This window comes from Phyllostomus discolor, chromosome 3 (genome assembly GCF_004126475.2).
Source record: "Phyllostomus discolor isolate MPI-MPIP mPhyDis1 chromosome 3, mPhyDis1.pri.v3, whole genome shotgun sequence".
NCBI classification, from domain to species: Eukaryota; Metazoa; Chordata; class Mammalia; order Chiroptera; family Phyllostomidae; genus Phyllostomus; species Phyllostomus discolor.
In genome coordinates, this window is record NC_040905.2 from 50831861 (window position 1) to 50850553 (window position 18693).

The 18693-nt window shown below is 36.6% G+C and overlaps 2 protein-coding genes across 8 annotated transcripts in view; both read right to left on the bottom strand.

Annotated features, from left to right (window-relative positions):
• The window catches only part of SSBP2 (single stranded DNA binding protein 2), a 251897-nt gene that overhangs the window by 180842 nt on the left and 52362 nt on the right, over positions 1-18693 (bottom strand). The gene's annotated exons all lie outside the window — the stretch shown is intronic.
• LOC114493826 (nuclear cap-binding protein subunit 2-like) lies at positions 322-1061 on the bottom strand. The gene has a single exon (XM_036020487.1). The coding sequence runs from the start codon at positions 1047-1049 to the stop codon at positions 669-671; it is 381 nt and encodes a 126-aa protein (XP_035876380.1). The 5' UTR covers positions 1050-1061; the 3' UTR covers positions 322-668.

Sequence of the window (18693 nt, forward strand, 5' to 3'; positions counted from 1 at the left end):
ATTACCCTCCCATCTGGCAACCATAAAACACTCTCTGTATCCACGATTCTGTCTCTGTCTTTCTTGTTTGCTTGCTTTTTAGATTCAATTGTTGATAGACATATATTTTTGCCATTTTGTTGTTCATAATTTTGATCTTTTTTTTACAATATCACAAAAATTGATTTATTAAACTTTATCTCAAGGAAGCTGAAAAATTTTTAAATAGTAATTCCAGGCCCCAGTGTAGACCACGGACCTACTTAGACATCAATATGGCAAACAAAATTCTAATTTTTTTCAGTTTTCCTAAAAGAAGTGTGTTTTGGTGTATGTGTGGGTTTTTTGTTAGATCAACATTATAGATAAAATCTGTTGCCAAGGAACACAATTTTGACCTGGTAAGGAAATCATGGTAACCTGACACATGACCAATATTCTAAGACTAGAATTAAAGGCATTCTTTTGAACTTTGTCCTTTAATAATTTTCAGAGGAAAACCATGAAGTGGGCTTCTGGCTCTCAAAGCTTGGTAAAAATAGCAGGTTTCCAGACCTTGCGTAATGTATGTGAAATTCAGCAGGCCAAAGGAGTGAATTTTTCTTGGTGGGATTCTTAACTACTCACTGGTTTTGGGCTAGTTTTCCATAGACTCCTCTCCCAGCATCACAGTCCTGTCGATACTCATCTCATACCTGGCCACCAGACCGTCCACGGCCATACTGCCTGAACTCCTTAAAGCCTGTGTCCCAGTCTGTGTGAATGATCCAGTCATCCAGACGAGTTCCATTTATGTACCACATGGCATTTTCTGCATCTGCTCTTGAATAGTATTCCACAAAGCAGAAACCACATGCTGTTTTCTTCATCTTTATGTCACCACTTTTGCTGAAGAGTTCATAGATTTGTTCTTCAGTTGTGTAAAAGGAAAGATTTCCAACATATAGTGTACAGCTTTTCTTCAGTAATTTTTCCTCTTCTTTATTGTCACCCTGGAAGTGTTGGTCCCGGTACTGACTTAGCTCCACATAGGAGTCGCTGTGCAGTGCCTTCAGGAGGCCACCGGACATAGCGCAGAAATGTGGACCTGATCTTCTTCTTTTTAAATAAGTCCCTTTAACATTTCAAATAATAATGGTTTGGTGATGATGAACTCCTTTAGATTTTTCTTGTCTGGGAAGCACTGTATCTACCCTTCAATTCTAAATGATATCTTTCCTGGGTAGAGCAATCTTGGCTGTAGGTCTCTGCTATTCATGACTTTGAATATTTCTTGCCAATCCCTTCTAGTCCACAATGCTTCATTTGAGAAATCTGCTGACGGTCTTATGGGAACTCCCTCGTAGGTAATCAACTGTGTTTTTCTTGCTGCTTTTAAGATTCTCTCTTTATCTTTAACCTTTGGCATTTTTATTATGATGTGTCTTGGAGTGGGCCTCTTTGCATCCATCTTGCTTGGGATTCTCTGTGCTTCCTGGACTTGCATGTCTATTTCCTTCACAAAATTAAGGATGCTTTCTTTCATTATTTTTTCAAACAGGTTTCATATAGGTTTTCAAATAGGGTTTAGAAAAAGGACAATGGCCTCTGCTCATCTTGATGCCGGGACCTCAGTTTCTCCCTGTATGCCACTGGTGCCTTTCAAGCTGCTACCCTAGTGCTGGACCTCAGAGGGAGTGAGTCTGAGTAGGTGAGTCTGTGTGTGGGTTCTTCAAGAGGAAATGCTTGGGGATCCAGCAGTTTTTTCCACTTTGACTGAAATCCCTGCTAGTTTTTGTAGCCAGAAGTTGTGGGGACTTACCTTCCTGGCCCTGGGACCCTGGTCTGAGGAACTGGTGTGGGGCTAGGACTCCTTGCTCCCTAGATACCCCTCTGGAATTTTTATCCACCACATGTGGATGAGGGACCAGCCCATTCCGTGTCTGCATTCCTCCACCAGTCTGGATGGATGTGGTTTCTTTAATTCCATAGTTGTAGCTTTTATTCAACTCAATTTCTGATGGTTCTGAGTGATTGTTGTTCTATATTTTAGTTGTAATTTTGATGTGGTTGTGCAAAGTGATGAGCCCTGTCTGCCTATGCTGCCATCTTCACCAGAAGTCGTGTATGTAATTTAGAAACATCTCCGGACCTCAAATTGAATGACACTTCCTAGATCTGTGCTTCCCAACTCTTCTTCTGCCCTAACATACATGAGGATTGTGACATACTCCTTTCAGTAGCAGTATCTCCTTGTGGAGGTGTAGCTCATCCCCCAAGTATGTCATATGGGATAGCAGAATTGGAATAGTCCTATGGTTTCAAACAAACAAATCCTACTGGTGATTCTTATTACACATTTTTCAAACACACATATTCCAGCACACCCTGTCCCTCCATTAGCCACTGCCAACCATATCACTTGATTCACTGACTATGACTACAAAGTTCATCTTGAAAAAGAAGATTATTTGCAAATTTTTCCAGAGAGACTGTGAAGCCTCATAATTGCCTGCCTACTGCTACCTCAGAAGAAATACAGCCTCAGGTAATTCATTGTGGCGTGTAAAATCTTGGGCCTACAGCCAAATTAGTGGTGCAGGCTAGACAAGATTTCCAGGCCCAACTCGAAGGCTCAACAATAAGGGCGTCTCACCAAGCTTGGGTAAGTTGGAAGTGAGGGGCAGAGAGTGAGCAGAGGCACCTGTGGTGGCTGGCGGGGAAGAAACGGCCAAAGCCAGAGCACAGCTGCTGCTGTGTCCTTGAAAGAAACATTCCTTACAGTTAAGTCACTTCCTTGTAGTTTCTTCCTTGTATTATTAAAGGGGCTCATGCATTTCTTCTATGTTTTTCCCAACTAATCAAGTAATAAAAAGGATAACTCTTTACCAGTAGGAATAAAAGCAATAATCCTGCTCTTTCTCCATGGGTCTAGGACAACAATTCTCAAAAAATGTACTGTAAGGGACACAGAATTACTGGGAAGAGGGGTTTCAAACTACATAATTAGAGACTCTGAAGCATCTTCTAAAGAGTGTGGCTGCCCCCCTACCCTTAGAATCTATAGCAGCACATCATTACCAACAGAGTGATGAAGTGGGAGAGACTGAGAAAATCTACCTATAACACCACCTCATATATCCATTTTCTGCAACCTTCCTTAAGCAAAATGAATGCTTCCAGGCAACAGCAGGGAGCCCTGCATGGGAGAACAATTAATTATACTCTGCTGGCACAGTGACTCCATAATACATCATTAGCAAACCTCCAATAGTTTAACAATCACCTGTATGCACAGGATTCTCCAAACCTATCTCTTTAGCCCTACCAAGCTCCAAACCTGCTTCTTAAAATTACTGTTTGAAGTATCTAACAAGATATTTCTCTCTTAAATTGGCCATGTCCAAGGTTAAATTTGCCTTCTTCATCTGTGTACTGTACCTGGGCTCACCTTGAATGAAAGACAAACTAAGTCTCAGTTTCCTCATTTGTAAAGTGGGAAGCCATATTTTCTTGAGTATCATTGAAAGCACCAGCACAATAATAGCAACCACTATTGTAATTTCAACTAATTCTGCCACATCCAGTAACATATTACCAAGTCATACACCAGATTCCAATGCCACAATCTCTCCCACGTTCACCCTTCTTTTCTAGCCCCCTTCCAGCTACATAGGAACCATCAAGGCCAGAAGAGCAGTTGCTCTAGTTTCAGATAGACACTGTGTATTTCCCATTAGCTTCTGACAAGAGAGGCATTAGAGCCAAAAATAAGAATCTCCAGAAGGTTTTGAGGGAAAAGCCCTGCAAGAAAAGATACTGTTTGGACTCAAACGATCCCAGGGTAGTGACACTTGTCTATCCATGAGGTAAATAAATCATAGCGTTGACCCTTACCCAGTGACATGAGATCAAATATACCACATTTTATTGGGATCCACTTTCTACTGAACAGTAAAAAATGTAAAGACAATTATTGAATATACAAATATTTAAACTGTGTACGCTTTTGAGTTAACATCTTCTTTTTCCTTTTTAGGATCCTTTAAGAAATTCAACTACTTTTGATAAAGTACATGGTGGCTACATCACTGGTATAGATATTAGTAACAATAAGAAGTAACAGAGGAAGGCCCACTGAGCGCAGAGGCAAGCATCCTGGGCCCCTTCAGAAGCCAGAGGGCAGCTCTTGTTACATACAGCACTGTCCTCTCTTTAACAACACAGCCGCAGCCTTGTGTCTCCAGTAAAACATTAAACTTTGCCACTCACATAACAAAAAATTTAAGATATTTAGCTAGATAAAAAACTAGACCTCTGATGTATTGGCTGCAAAGATTTTTATCCACTTTTTTGGGATTTAAACTTGGTCAGGGTTTTCTATTTTTGGGGGGAGGGTGGTGCTGGTGAGGGTGAGTCATTTAGATACTTTTGATATTTAAATACAGAATAACTAATATGAAAAGAAAAATTCTAAACCCATATAGGTAAATGGGCAGAAACAATAACAAATACCACAACTAATTCTAAAATATGAAAAATGTTAAATATAACTAGGAATCAAAGAATATATATTAAAGTAACAATGGGATTTAAATTGTCACATAAAAACATAGTATGTAGGGCAACAGATATGCAAACACTGCTGATGGCAATAAATTGGTATAACTCTTTGCAAAACCAATTTGGCAATAAATATACATCAAGAACTTTTTTTTTAAAGTTTGCACATTTTGATCTAATAATTCCATTATTGAAAATCTAGCCTAACCAGTCAGGGTACATGCCTGGGTTGCAGGCCATGAGCCCCAGCAACCGCACATTGATGTTTCTCTCTCTATCTCCCTTCCTTACCTCTCTAAAAATAAATAAATAAAATCTTAACAAACAAACTTACATTTAAAAAAAAGAAAATCTAGCCTAAAAAGTTATCCTAAATATAGAAACACTTAATGCACATAGATTTTTAATCAAAGTATATGGGGAACAATTAAAAATAATTAAGAAGGAAACTGGCTGCTAATTGTTAATTTCATGTTTAAAAATATAACTCAGATTTTAAATATCCTATACTCATCCAATAAGCACTCAAGTGACTTCTTTCTGCTTAGTTCTTGAACTTTAAAATCTGAGAAAATGTTATTATCACCTCACCAACTAAAGTTATTTCAAATTTACCTTGTGAAGGTAACAAAACCAATAAAACCTTAACTTTGTACCATTCACATGAATGAAATCTATTACATGCCTGCCAACAGGTGTCACCCAACAGTACTGGGATAGATCAAATACTGTACTAATAAGACATCTACAATACATATGATCACTGGAGAGTCTAATAACTAAATTCTCAACTATTTTTGTAAATTAAGGTACTTTGCATTCTGGGAAAAAGATAAAGACCTGACTTGACTCACTTCTTTCTATAATCTAGCTATCTAATTTGAGATTGAATTTCTTCCTCTGAATGCAATAGTAGAAAATAAGGAGTTATGGGCAAGATATAAAAATAGAAGGTTTCTAAGACAGTATTGTTAATTTGTATATAAGTTTTCCAAGATACAGATAAATAAAAGATAAATACTGCCTAGAATTCAAAGGTAATTCCTAATATTCTTTCTATGTACATATATGTCCATGTCAACATCTATTTAATGTGCACATAATATGTCTGTATAACACAAAACTTTATTTCATAAGAATCAGCTAATAAAAGTGGCCTAATTTTTAAAATCTGAATTTATAGAACAGTTAAATTCTGTAAACAGAATTCATCAAGTTTCCTTTACATTACACTGCTGGTTATAATAACAAGATTTAGTATTTATAAACCTTTTCAGGAATACGTATTATGCTGTTTGCCACTTGTGGATCCCATGTAATTATGGCTCACAATATTCCTGTGAGGTAGAGTTATGAACTACACATGTATGTTGTTTGGTAAATGTCTATATAATGAAAAGTCCAAATACCAAGAAATGGCTATGTCTGGCAGCCTCACCATAATATACTACATTTACTTCTCACACTTAGGTCTGTCTATGACCTATTAAAGAACCTGTCTTTTGCAAGCTATTTTTTAAATTGAGGTGTAATTGACATACATTGGATTAGTTTCAGGCAATATACCATAATGATTTGATATTTGTATATAGTGTGACATAATCACCACAATAAGTCTAGTTAACATCTGCCACCATATTATCTACTTACAGAATTTTATTCTTATGATGAGATCTTTTAAGATCTACTCTCTTAGCAACTTTAATATATGCAGTATATTATGATTAACTATAGTCACTATGCTGTATATTCCAGCCCCATAACTTATTTATTTTACAACTGGAAGTTTGTAACTTTTGACCCCTTCAACCATTTCACCCACTCCTTACTCCACCACCTCTGGCAACCACCAATCTATTCCCTGTGCCAATTAGGCAAGCTATCTTTTTAATATTACAAAAAGATGTAGTGTTGAAACCAAAGAGCAAGAGAAAACAGCCATTTCATATAAGAAAACATACATTCCTCCTAAACTTGGTGATAAAAACTGACTTTGTTAGCATTTTACCATTTTCTTATATTTATCAAAGAAAAAGAAAAAAGGTTCATACAAAGCCTTCCTATTAATGGATTCTCATTTGTAACTTTAAAATTTTTTGTTAATTCACTATATCTGGCAAAAGTGGAAGGAAGAAAATGTAGGATAACTTCAAAAACAGTTGTTTCTAACTTCTCTTGAAATTAAACAACTCTAATACACCTTATCTTTCTTGTTTATCTCTGTATTTGTGACACCTAAAATAGTAAGTGCCCAACAGATTTTTTTAATCCTCACATGAGGACATGCTTATTGATTTTTAGAGAGAGGGGGAAGGAGGGAATTGGGGAGAGAAACATTGATGCAATCATTCGGTGGCCTCTCATATGTGCCCTGACCCAGGAACTGAACCTGCACCCTAGGTACATGCCCTGGCCAGGAATCAAACCCACGACCTTTTGGTTTATGGGACAATGCTCCAACAAATTAAGCCATGCCTGCCAGGGCCCCAATACATATTTTTAAGTGAATAACTCTCTTGGATCAATCATAAGGCACTTATAGAATCTTTGGTTTCTCTCAATCAAGGCATTCAAAGGGAAAGTATAAGATATCCCCTTTAGATATCTATTTTAGCATTAGCATCAGCATCCTCTCAGTATCCTTAATATGCAGCCTCTCAACAACAACAAAAAAGAACAAACTATACTATTTAACATGAATGTTACTAAAACAATTCCTTCACACTGATTCTTAATTCCTATATACAAAGGGCAATTAAAAAAAAATAAGCTATACAGCCCTGGCTGGCATAGCTCAGTGGATTGAGCGCAGGCTGGGAACCAAAGTGTCCCAGGTTCGATTCCCAGCCAGGGTACATGCCTGGGTTGCAAGCCATAACCCCCAGCAACCACATATTGATGTTTCTCTCTCTCTCTCCCCCTCTCTCCCCCTCTCTCTCCCTCTCTCTCTCTCCCTCTCTCTCTCCCTCCCTCTCTAAAAATAAGTAAATAAAATCTTTAAAAAAGACAAAACAAAACAAAAAAATAAACAAACTATACCATTATGATCTCACATATAAGTGGAACCTAATCAACAAAACAAACAAGCATGCAAAATATAACCAGAGACATTGAAATTAAGAAAAAACTGACAGTAACCAGGGGGGAGTGGGGAAGGAATTAATGGGGAAAGAAGGGAAAGGGTCATTGAAGAACATGTATAAAGGACCCACGGACAAAGCCAAGGAGGGTAGGATCGAGGGTGGGGGGTAAGGTGCTGGGAAAATGAAGACAACTGTATTTGAACATTAATTAAAAAATGATAAAAATTAAAAAAATAAGCTAGCTCATTTGGTTGAGTGGTAAATTTTTATTGTTTTAATCATTTTTAACAAAACAAATCCTCAAGAGATATTACTCACTTTCTCCTCTTTATTTCCTTGTAAAATCAAAGTTAGTGAAGAAACAATAAAAAAATGGTAGAGGACTAGAAGAGGGTTTTTTTAAATAAAATATTTCTAGCTCTTGCCATTTAGCACTGGTGAGTAGCATGCATTCAAATCCTGCATCCAAAACCCACTCCCTATCTTCCGTACTCGGCTTCCAATGTCAGTGTCCAGAGAAGCCTCAAGTCTTTGAGTCGTGTTGGATCTAAAAAAGAAATCTCATTCCTCAGCCACTGCATAATTCCATGGTTAACCAATGACACGTATCAGTGTCCAAATGTGACTCCTTGGTGATAAAATGCCAATAGTTAGCTGGATCACAGCTAGCTAACAAGGAGCAAGGAGATTTGGCAGCCTCTGAGAGGCTGCTCGTGAGGCTGTAAGTAGTTATTAGTAGTGAAACTAGATCAGCCTGATCAAATTTTCAACACTGCTTATAACCTGGTGCTAAGGAGGTGTGAAAAATTAGAAATCTAGTTCTAACATTGTCTTTTTAAAGTGCTTCATCATGAACAATGAAACTAAATACCAAATTTACAGTATCAAAAATGTGTCTATGCAACCATGAAATAATACTAACACCCAGCTTTTGTTGTAAACACATTTAAAACATTTTTCATATAGTCTCAATATTAGTTTTAGAGAAATCCAGGTCTAGGGCAGGGAGAAACTGCATCAGTTAAGACAGGGATAATAATGAAATTTTTTTTACCAATTAAATAAATAGTGGGTCATAAAAAATACTAATTTGCTGATGTCTCACTGATGTCCTATTTATATTATAGATAAGTAATGCTAGGATTGTGGATTTGAAATTAAATGATTTGGTATACTTAGAAAAAGAAACAACTGCCTTAAAAAGATAGGCAAGTTCATAATTAAAATGACTACAATCAATTCTGGGAAATTAAAAAGAAGGCTAAAATATAAAAATGAGAATGAATGAAAAACGAATTAATCAACAGTTTGTAGAAATACGGTTATTCATAGAATTTAGTAAAATTTTCCATCCAATCTTCTGGCCAAGCTGTATGCACTAGAAATACAGTACTGGCTATACTTGATAATGCTACTTACTCTACTTCGATCCACTTTGAAGACAATATTTTATATTCAGGTTCCCATTTGCCTATGAAACCTTGATATATACAGCTTAAGTCATGGTCCTTACTTTCTACCTGTTTGTATTATCCTTACCAGAGAGTAGATTTTCCATTATATCTACCCAGAACCCTAGTAGCTTCTTAATACTTTGTTGACTAACCTTGAAGGTCCTCCCATTATCTATTTTAATATCAGAATTAACACCAGCCCTGGTTGGGCGGACGAGCTGGTTGGAGCGTCATCCTATACACCAAAGGGTTGTAGGTTCAATTCCTGTCAGGGAACATACCCAGCTTAAGGGTTCGATCCTTAAGCTAGTGCATGTATGAGAGGCAACCGATCAATGTTTCTCACACATCAGTGCTTCTCTCTCACACATCAATGTTTCTCTCTCTCTCTCCACTTTATCTCCCTTCTTCATTCTCTAAAATCAATAGACATAACTTCAGGTAAGGATTAAGAAAATTAATATCAGACACAATACCTCCATTTATGCCATTGCAGAAGTCAAGGACCAGGTGGGACTGAACTTTCCCTCTGACTATAAGCAACTAGAAAACTGAATGTAATATATGAAACAACCATTTTACATACTAGGCAATAGGCAGAGAAAAAGCTGAGAAAGGAGGAACAAACTAAACTGAGTCTGTCGTCACTCTAGCTTTCTGCACATTTTGGAAACCAATGCACAGGGAGGGAGAAACCTAAATATAGCACACTGGTCTTTAGAGTTCAGGATATCAAGAGACAAAATTTGGGGGAGGTTAAGGCAACTGGAATTTGTGGGTAGAGTATCAGATAGGAGGAAGCTACACAGAAAGAGAGAAAAAAAAAACAACCTCCAACGACCTTTGCAGATGTGTAGTGTGAAACTCCATCAGACACGACAACACACCACTGCTCACACCTGACTGGGAAAGACCTCAGTGAGCACCAGGAACTTTCGGTGGCAACCTCATGGGCCATACTTCAGAGGTAGGACTGAATGAGCCCCAGAGTAAAAGTAGACTTGCCCTACTAATGACAGGTGATTTTAGTGACCCAAACCAAGCATTTAACAATAAACAAATATAGCCAGATTAATTGGAATTGAAAGCAGCTTTAAGTAAAGATACACTGGCATGGGGAACATGGGAACTACCTGTTCCTTATGCTTAATTTTGCTATGAACCTACAACTGCTCTTAAAAATATTTTTAAAAGGTAGTATTTTTAAAGAATATTTTTTAAAACTGCTCTTAAAATATTTTTTAGAAATGCATAATGGCGCTTATTTCCTTCTCTACATTGTTCTGTGTTTTGCAAATTCTCTACAATCAGGAAAAAAGTATTTTAAAATTTAGTCACAAGTTTGTATCTTCATCAAGCTTATGGTAAATTATAACCTACATGTAATATTTTCAGGTATAGATGAAAAATAATAGTTTACTCCAATAATAAATTATTGCAATCTACTATACCCAGGAAAATATCTTTTTTCAAACGATGTAAATTATATATCCCAAGAAAATAAGACGAGTGGAAAATGCTTAAAAGCAGTCTGTTTTTCCTCTGATTACTAAGCGCAGAAAATAACTTACTGGTATTCAGAACTTCTTATTGGCATTAACAACCCTCATTTTTTCTTAATTCTTCCAGCTTATTCTCTTTTCTAGTCTTTGCACATGCTGTTTTTCCATTTAGATTTATTCTGCTTTACCTCTACTTTCTTTTCCCACTAATATTATATTCTCTGCTACTTCTTGCACCTTTTTTAACCCTTGTTCCACTTCCTTAACCACAGCCAAATTCCTATGCTTATTGAGCTATAATACTTTGGTGATGTCTTTAGTTGGGCCTACCTCATGACTGTCGCATTTAAAGTATCCACATTAATATGCAATATTAAGTGAGGCTAGTGCTTATAATCCATTTTCCACTTTCCCTAGAGCTATTCTGGAAGAATAGCCCATAACAAATTCCAGCAATGTCTCTGATCTGTGCTCCTTAGGACATAGGCGCAACAGGAAAGAAGACATGCTTTAGAAGAACACACCTATAGACACAAGGAACCAGAACTCGGCACCTATTTTGTATAGAGTACTGAGAATCAATGAAACATCATTAACTTAAGACCACTAATGCAAAATTTGTGGCAATATGGTCAGAGAATGCATCTAGGTACCAAGAATGAGTTAAACAAATTAGCAGCATAAACATAATTCTAAATAATACCAAAAACAAAAACTGTTTTTTAACATCCTGAGAAACTCTACAAATAAACATTTATGCCCATCACCATCAACAGTTAGTAAGCTCCTATTATTTTCTAGGTCTTGGTCAAAAATAAAATGAAGATACAAATTTTGCCCTCAAGTAATTTTCAGACTTATTAATGGGACAAAATGTATAGTTAAAAGTAAGATCAGATCAGTAATAAAAAAGTAGACTATGATGGGTGTGCAGACAATAAAAACATAAAAAAATCAGAATAAGAAGAGACCACTGTAAGACTCTTGTGCAAAGGGGCTTTAACTGACAAAGGAAATGGCACTTAAGCTAGGTATTAAGGGAAGTGTATAAGCAGGAAGAAAGGGAAGTTTTAAGGAAAGAATAATAATAGCATGAAACATCTACAGGCAAATCTCAAAGATACTGCTGGTTTAACTTCAGATCACTGCAATAAAGTGAGTCACGTGAATTTTTGGTTTCTCAGGACATATAAAATGTATGTTTATATTTATTATGTTATAGTCTATTAAATGTGCAATAGCATTTTGCCTAAAAATGTACATAATTTAATTTTAAAATAATGTATTGCTAAAAAATACTAACCATCGTCTGAACTTTTAGAGAGTGATCTTTTTTCTGGTTCAGGGTCTTGCCTCGATATTGACAGCTGCTGACTGATCAGGGTGGTGATTACTAAAGACTGGGGTGGCTACTGTAGGAGTTTGTTAAAATAAGACAACAAAGAAGTTTGCCACATTGACTGACTCTTTGTGATTGATTTCTCGGTAGCATGCAATGCTGTTTGACAGCTTTCTACCCACAGTAGACCTCCTTTCAAAATTGGAATCAATCCTCTCAGACCCTGTCATGGCTTCATCAAATAAGTTTATGTAATATTCTATATCCTTTGTTGTCATTTCAACAGTCTTCACAGTATCTTCACCAGAAGTAGATTCCATCTCAAGAAACTACTTTCTTTGCTCATCCATAAGTAACTTCTCATCCATTAAAGTTTCATCATGAAATTGCAGCAGTTCAGTTACACCTTTAGGCTATCTCTAAATCTAGTTTTCTAGCTATTTCCATCACATCTGCAGTTGCTTCCTCCACTGAAGTCCTGAACCTCTCAGAGTCGTCCATGAGGGTTGTAATCACCTTCTTCCAAACTCCTGTTAATACTGGTATTTTGACTTCTTCCCACGAATCACAAATGTTCTTAACGATGTTTAGAATAGTGAATACTTTCTAGAAGGTGTTCAATTTACTTTGCCCAGGTCCATCACAGGAATCACAATCTATGGCAGCTATAGCTTTATAAAATTACTCCTTGATCCATGGGCTGCAAAATGAATGCTGTGTTAGCAGGCACGAAAGCAACATTAACATCATTGTACATCTCCATTAAAGTTTTTGAGTGACCAGGTGTGTTGACAATGAGCAGTAATATTTTGAAAGGAATCCTTTTTTCTGAGCAGTAGGTCTCAACAGTGGGCTTAAAATATTCAGTAGACTGTGTTGTAAACAGATGTGCTGTCATCCAATCTTTGCTGTTCCACTTACAGAGCACAGGCAGTCGATTTAGCATAATTCTTAAGGGCTCTAGGATCTTCAGAATGGAAATGAACACTGGCTTCAACTTAAACTAACCAACTGCATTAGCTCCCAACAAGAGAGTCAGCCTGTCCTTTAAATCTTTGAAGCCAGGCATTGACTTTCTCTAGCTACAAGAATCCTATGTGCCCTCTTCTTCCAATAGAAGGTTGTTCATCTACACTGAAAAACTGTTGTTTAATAGCCACCTTCCATAATTATCTTAGCTAGATCTTCTGGATAACTTGCTGCAACTTCTACATCAGCACTTGCCTCTCCTTGCATTTTTATGTTATGGAGACAGCTTCTCTCCCTCATAAACCAATCTTTGCTAGCTTCAACCTTTTCTCCTGCAGCTTCCTCACCTCTCTCAGCCTTCATAGAATGGAAGAGAGTTAGGGCCTTGCTCTGAATTAGGATTTGGTTTAAGGGAATGTTGTGGCTGGTGATCTTCTATCCATATCACTACAACTTTTTCACTTTTTATGTTTCATGTGTTCACTGCAATAGCACTTTTAACTTTCTTCAAGAACTTCTCCTTTGCATTCACTACTTCGCTATTTGACACAAAAGGCCTAGCTTTCCACCTGTCGTGGCTTTTGGCATTCCTTCTTCACTACACCTAATTGTTTCTAGTGTTGGATTTAAATGAAAAACGTGTGAGTCTTCTTTTCACGTGAATAATTAGAAGCCATTGTAGGGTTATTAATTGGCCTAATTTCAATGCTGTCCTGTCTCAGGGAATGGGAAGGCCAAGGAGAGGGAGAAAGACAGGAATGGACAGCTGAAGAAGCAGTCAGAACATAGATAACATTTATCAGTTAAGTTCACTGTCATATGTTGGTGGAGTGCATGGTGCCCCAAAACAATGACAATAACACCATCAAAAATCACCACTGATCACAGATCACCATCACAAATACAATAATAAAAAAGTCTGAAATATTGTGAGAATTACCAAAATGTGACACAGAGACATGAGGTGAATAGATACTATTGGAAAAATGGTGTCAATAGCCGTGTTCAATATAGGGTTGCCACAGACCCTCAATTTGTGAAAAACAGTGTCTGCAAAGTGCAATAAAGCACAGTAAATAAGGTATGTCTGTATATTATAAGGGCACTGGTGGCTAAAGTAAAATGCTCTACAGACCTGAAAGTAATAGATCCATTAAAAAGTAATGGTTCCATAAAGCATTCGATATATCAATATGCAATAGAAAGATTTTACTATTACTTAACTATAATATATAAGGGAGGGATGCCCCCCAAAAATTTATCTATAAAAAATGTGTATTTATTCTTACATGTTTAAACTCCAGTCCCCTTCAAAGTATTCTTGATGGAATACACCTATCAAGATGTTTTCTTCACTGCTCAAAACAGTTTTTAAACTCATCAATTTTGATGTCTTCTAATGTTTCTGCAATTTTTTGTTTCACCTCTTCCACATTGGCAGAACATTTTCCTTTGAGGACTTTTTTTCATTGGGGAAACAAAAAAAAGTCACTCCAGGCAAGACTGGGTATATGAGGGGGGTGGGGCATGGAAGTCATGATATTTTTGGTCAAAAACTCAGGTGTGGGCAGGTGCCTTGTAAATCACCCATCATGGAATGGACAAACCCATTGAAGGAGTCTTCAGAAAACTTCACAAAAGCCTAGTGCAGCCTCACACAACAATGCCAGCTGGTACACTGATACAGATGGGTTCCCAGAACATTAACCTAGTGGGGGAAGCCTGTACTGGAGGGGGAAGGCCCACCCTCCAGAAGATAATTCCGGTTTCTTTTAGTGCACTCTCATAGTAATAATAGCAACTTACATGTATAGCTTATAAAAGGTTCTCATAGGTAAAAGTATATTATTATTTAGTAACAGCTTATAATAATTTTATTAAAAATGTTTTCACATAGTTCCCTTTTTTAAATTTTATTTTGCTTATGATGTTCAGTTTCTCTCCCCTTCCCCACCTTCCCCCATCCCATTCTCTCTCCTCCCCAAGCCAGGACCATATTGTTGTTCGTGTCCATGGTTGTGCATAAATGTTCTTTGGTTAATCAGTTCACCACCTCTCATCCCATACCCCCACCTCCTCTTTGGCAGCTACTGTTTCACATAGTTCTATTTTAATTCTTTTTTACACTTATATTAGAATAAGCCTTATTATGTGCATTTGTAATTGAAGAAATGTTCACCTAGGTAATATTCCCTATGGTATTTCCTAATTATAATTTAGGTTACCATGAAAAACTGCAATGCAGAAATTTATTTTGAACCCAAAAACATAAACAAAAAGCCACAATATTTTTAAATATCATAAAGTAGAATCAATAGTTTTAGAATTTAAAGTTATTCTGATACTTCAGTTTGAAATAAAAGTAATAATGTATTTGTATTTAAAGTAATTTTTAAAAGTTGTACAGTGAAGGACAGTGGAATTTTTGTGGTGATCACTTTGTAAGGAGTGTAAATGTGTACTCTATGTTATATATCTGAAAGTAATATAATATTATGTCAATTATATTATAACTTAAAAGAACTTTATGTCCCAGAATAAAAATATAATAAATAAAAATAACCAATAGATAAAAGAGAAAAACAAAGGAAGCAAAAAAGGATTAAACACAACATTAACCTCTGCTAAATTAACCTCCACAAAACCAATTTCCAATCAATTGCATTAAGATTTATTTAGGGTTTATCATGGGTGTTTAAATCAATAAAAAGAGAGTGAACTAAAAGATCTTAACTTCTTTATGTCCAGGTGAAAATAATTAAACTAACTTCTTTATTTTAGATAAGCAATCACAGTATAGCCATCAAATCCAAAAATAAAACCAAGGAAATAACTAATATATTACCTAGATTTCTGAATTCATATCCCAAAATAGTATACTGCAATGGATCTGATAATATTAACTTAATAAAAATAAATGTAAAATGTTGTGCTTGAATCAAAACCCTTGGACAGGATAGGTAAACATTATACTTTCCTAGTAGAAAAGTATAATACATCCTTATACTTTATAAGAGCCCCTTTGAAAGACAGGTTTTGGTTGACTGCAAATTTAATATGAATTAACAGCATATTTGACTGCTCTGCCAAAAGAGCTACTCTTATCTTTAAATGAAATAATATAGTATAGAACTTGAAAAGGAGAGGGGATAATCCTACAAAGATGGAGGGAGGGAGACAAGTCATGAGCAATGGTTGGAAGTATCAGTGATGCATATCCTGCAGAGAGAAAAGTCTCAAATACTTCAGTGGTTGTCAGCTATTAGAGGGATTGGTCTTATTTCACATGGCGAAAGAGGATGGAACTAAAACCAATGAGTTAAGGTGATAAGAAGGTAAACTGTAACTCTAACTATCACAGATCTTTTTTGTAACCATTATATTTATCCAAAAATTTTATGAACCATTTGGGGATTGGGAAATATGAGAGTGCAAGCTCTGGAAAAGTAAAGATACAGGTTGAACTTGGAGATACTATAAGGGCTTTATTCACTGAAAAGAAGTTTGGACCACGTGACCTTTAAAATACCTCCTAAGTATAACATTAAATAATCCTATTATTACTAAAATATGACCCTGAGCAACTGGATGACTTCCAGAGCAATAGAACTACTTGGTAGAAGAGTTGAGATTAAGATGTATGACTCTGAAAACTTAGTCCACCAAGCTTCCAATATCCTAGCTTAGTCGTCTGATTCAGTATCTTCCTGGAATAAATTATATCGCCCAGGATATATCACCCTGTGACCAAGTAAAGGACAGAGAAATGGCAAGTTTAACTGTCAAATTTGAACCTAAGGCAACTGCTAGCACAACCACCATTCCCAGCATCATGCTCCTCTACTCAAACACTGAGAAAATAACTCCAGAATATGTGTGTGGTTCCTATTGATCAGTGCGGATCAATGTTCCAAAAGTTCTAAACCAAAAATGTGAGATAAAAGCATGCTAACTGTAAGTATGGAAAAAGTCTGCCCCTACCAATCAAATATTCTTCAACTGACTCCGTGGAAGTTGGTTTAATGGGCAAAAGCAGACAAGCAGAATTCCAATTAATAAATGGAAAGAGGTATTGTATATTACTATAAAACTCTAGCTAAAAGAATATGCAATTTCTAAACATATTTACTCTTTCCAAATTCCCCCAGATGTTAGCTTTTCAAAGAGCAGAGAACTGCTATATCCTATATTAGTTTAATCCTTTTAACCTAGTCTACTCTATAATTAGAAACCATACTTTCTACTCAAAAGCAGTTGAAGGGGATAAATTACACTAATACTGTATTGACAACTACAAAGCCAGCTAAATAGGAAATGCGTTATAATAGGTTCACAGTACTAAATCAGATTACTATGCCATTTCAGTGTTTTCTTGGCATATCAAAATATAATTTATAGAACCTAAGTAAAATATTTAGTAGACGTTTGCCTTCCTTAATTGACTTCCCTAAATATTTGCAAAATTAAATGTTTGAAAGCAGAATGGGTTGCAGATCAAAACACTGTCACGTGCACAATCTATTCCTCTCTTTTAACAGTTCTCTTCTGATTACCCACAGTAATGTCCAAGAGAAATACTGTAGGAGCTCCGAACAGCAGACTAGCCAAATTTACAGAGCTTCAGTAAGTTTCTGTTCTCCTCTCCCGAATTCTCTCTCTCTCTCTCTCTCTCTCTCTCTCTCTCTCACACACACACACACACACACACAATTTTAACCTCTTCTACATCAGAGACAGTTAGTTGGCTCCAAGATCTCTCAACTGAATATTAAGAAACTGGATTTTTGCTGAACTTATTGTTCCCCAGCTAAAAGATAACATTCTCCTATTTCCCTTGAAGTTGGAAGACTTACACAAGGGGGTAGATCCTTCTGAATGTTTGTGTCCCACCCCTCCCCCACAAATTCATACGCTGAAGCTCTAATTCCAAAGTTATGGTATTTGAAGGTAGCGACTTTAAGAGGTTAGTAGGTCACGAGGGTGGAGTCTTCATAAATGAGACAAGTGGCCTGACAAGAAGAGACCAGAGAGGTAGCCAGCCTGCTTTCTTCCATGAAAGGATATAATGGGAAGCTGACCCATTGCACAGCCTAAAGAGGGTCCTCACCGGAACCACACCATGCTGGCACTCTGATCTTAGACTTCCAGCCTCCAAAACTGAGAGATAAATGTCTGTTCTTTATAATCCACTCAGTCTATGGTACTTTGCTAGAGCAGCTGGAGCTGACTAAGACAGCAGAATAAAAGGATGGAATATAGATCCCTGACAACTTCACAGAATTGCCATTTCAGCCTGGGATTCTCAGCCTTCCAATTTCTTTCATTTAAGAGAAAATAAATTTTAATCTTATTACTATTTAGGGTTTTAATTAATGTGCAATTGAATCAATTCCTAGGTAGTTTAGGTGTTGATAATTTAGGCTTACTCTCCACTCTTCCCATCTATGACTCCCATGCAACTCTTCCCAAACATCTTTGACATCTTTCTTTTGACATCTGCTCTTGCTGCAAAGTTGAAAGTGGTCACAGTGCCATACTTCTCTTCGTTTACTCCTTTAGGGTATTTGATTCCAGTGATAACTCCCTCCGACTTAAGGCATCAAATAAACGTCTTCTCGTTCTCCTCCATATTTTAAATCACTACTTTGTTTTTCCTACAAGCTTTTCTTCTTCCACCTATCCCTAAAATTTTGGCATTCCCTAAGATTACTTCAGAGTCCTCTTCTTGTTCCACATATTTTCCTCCAACCTACTATGCCAGTCAAGAGAAAATAGCCTGATATTGCAGGAACGCTGGAATTATCAGACCAGGACTTCAAAAAAAT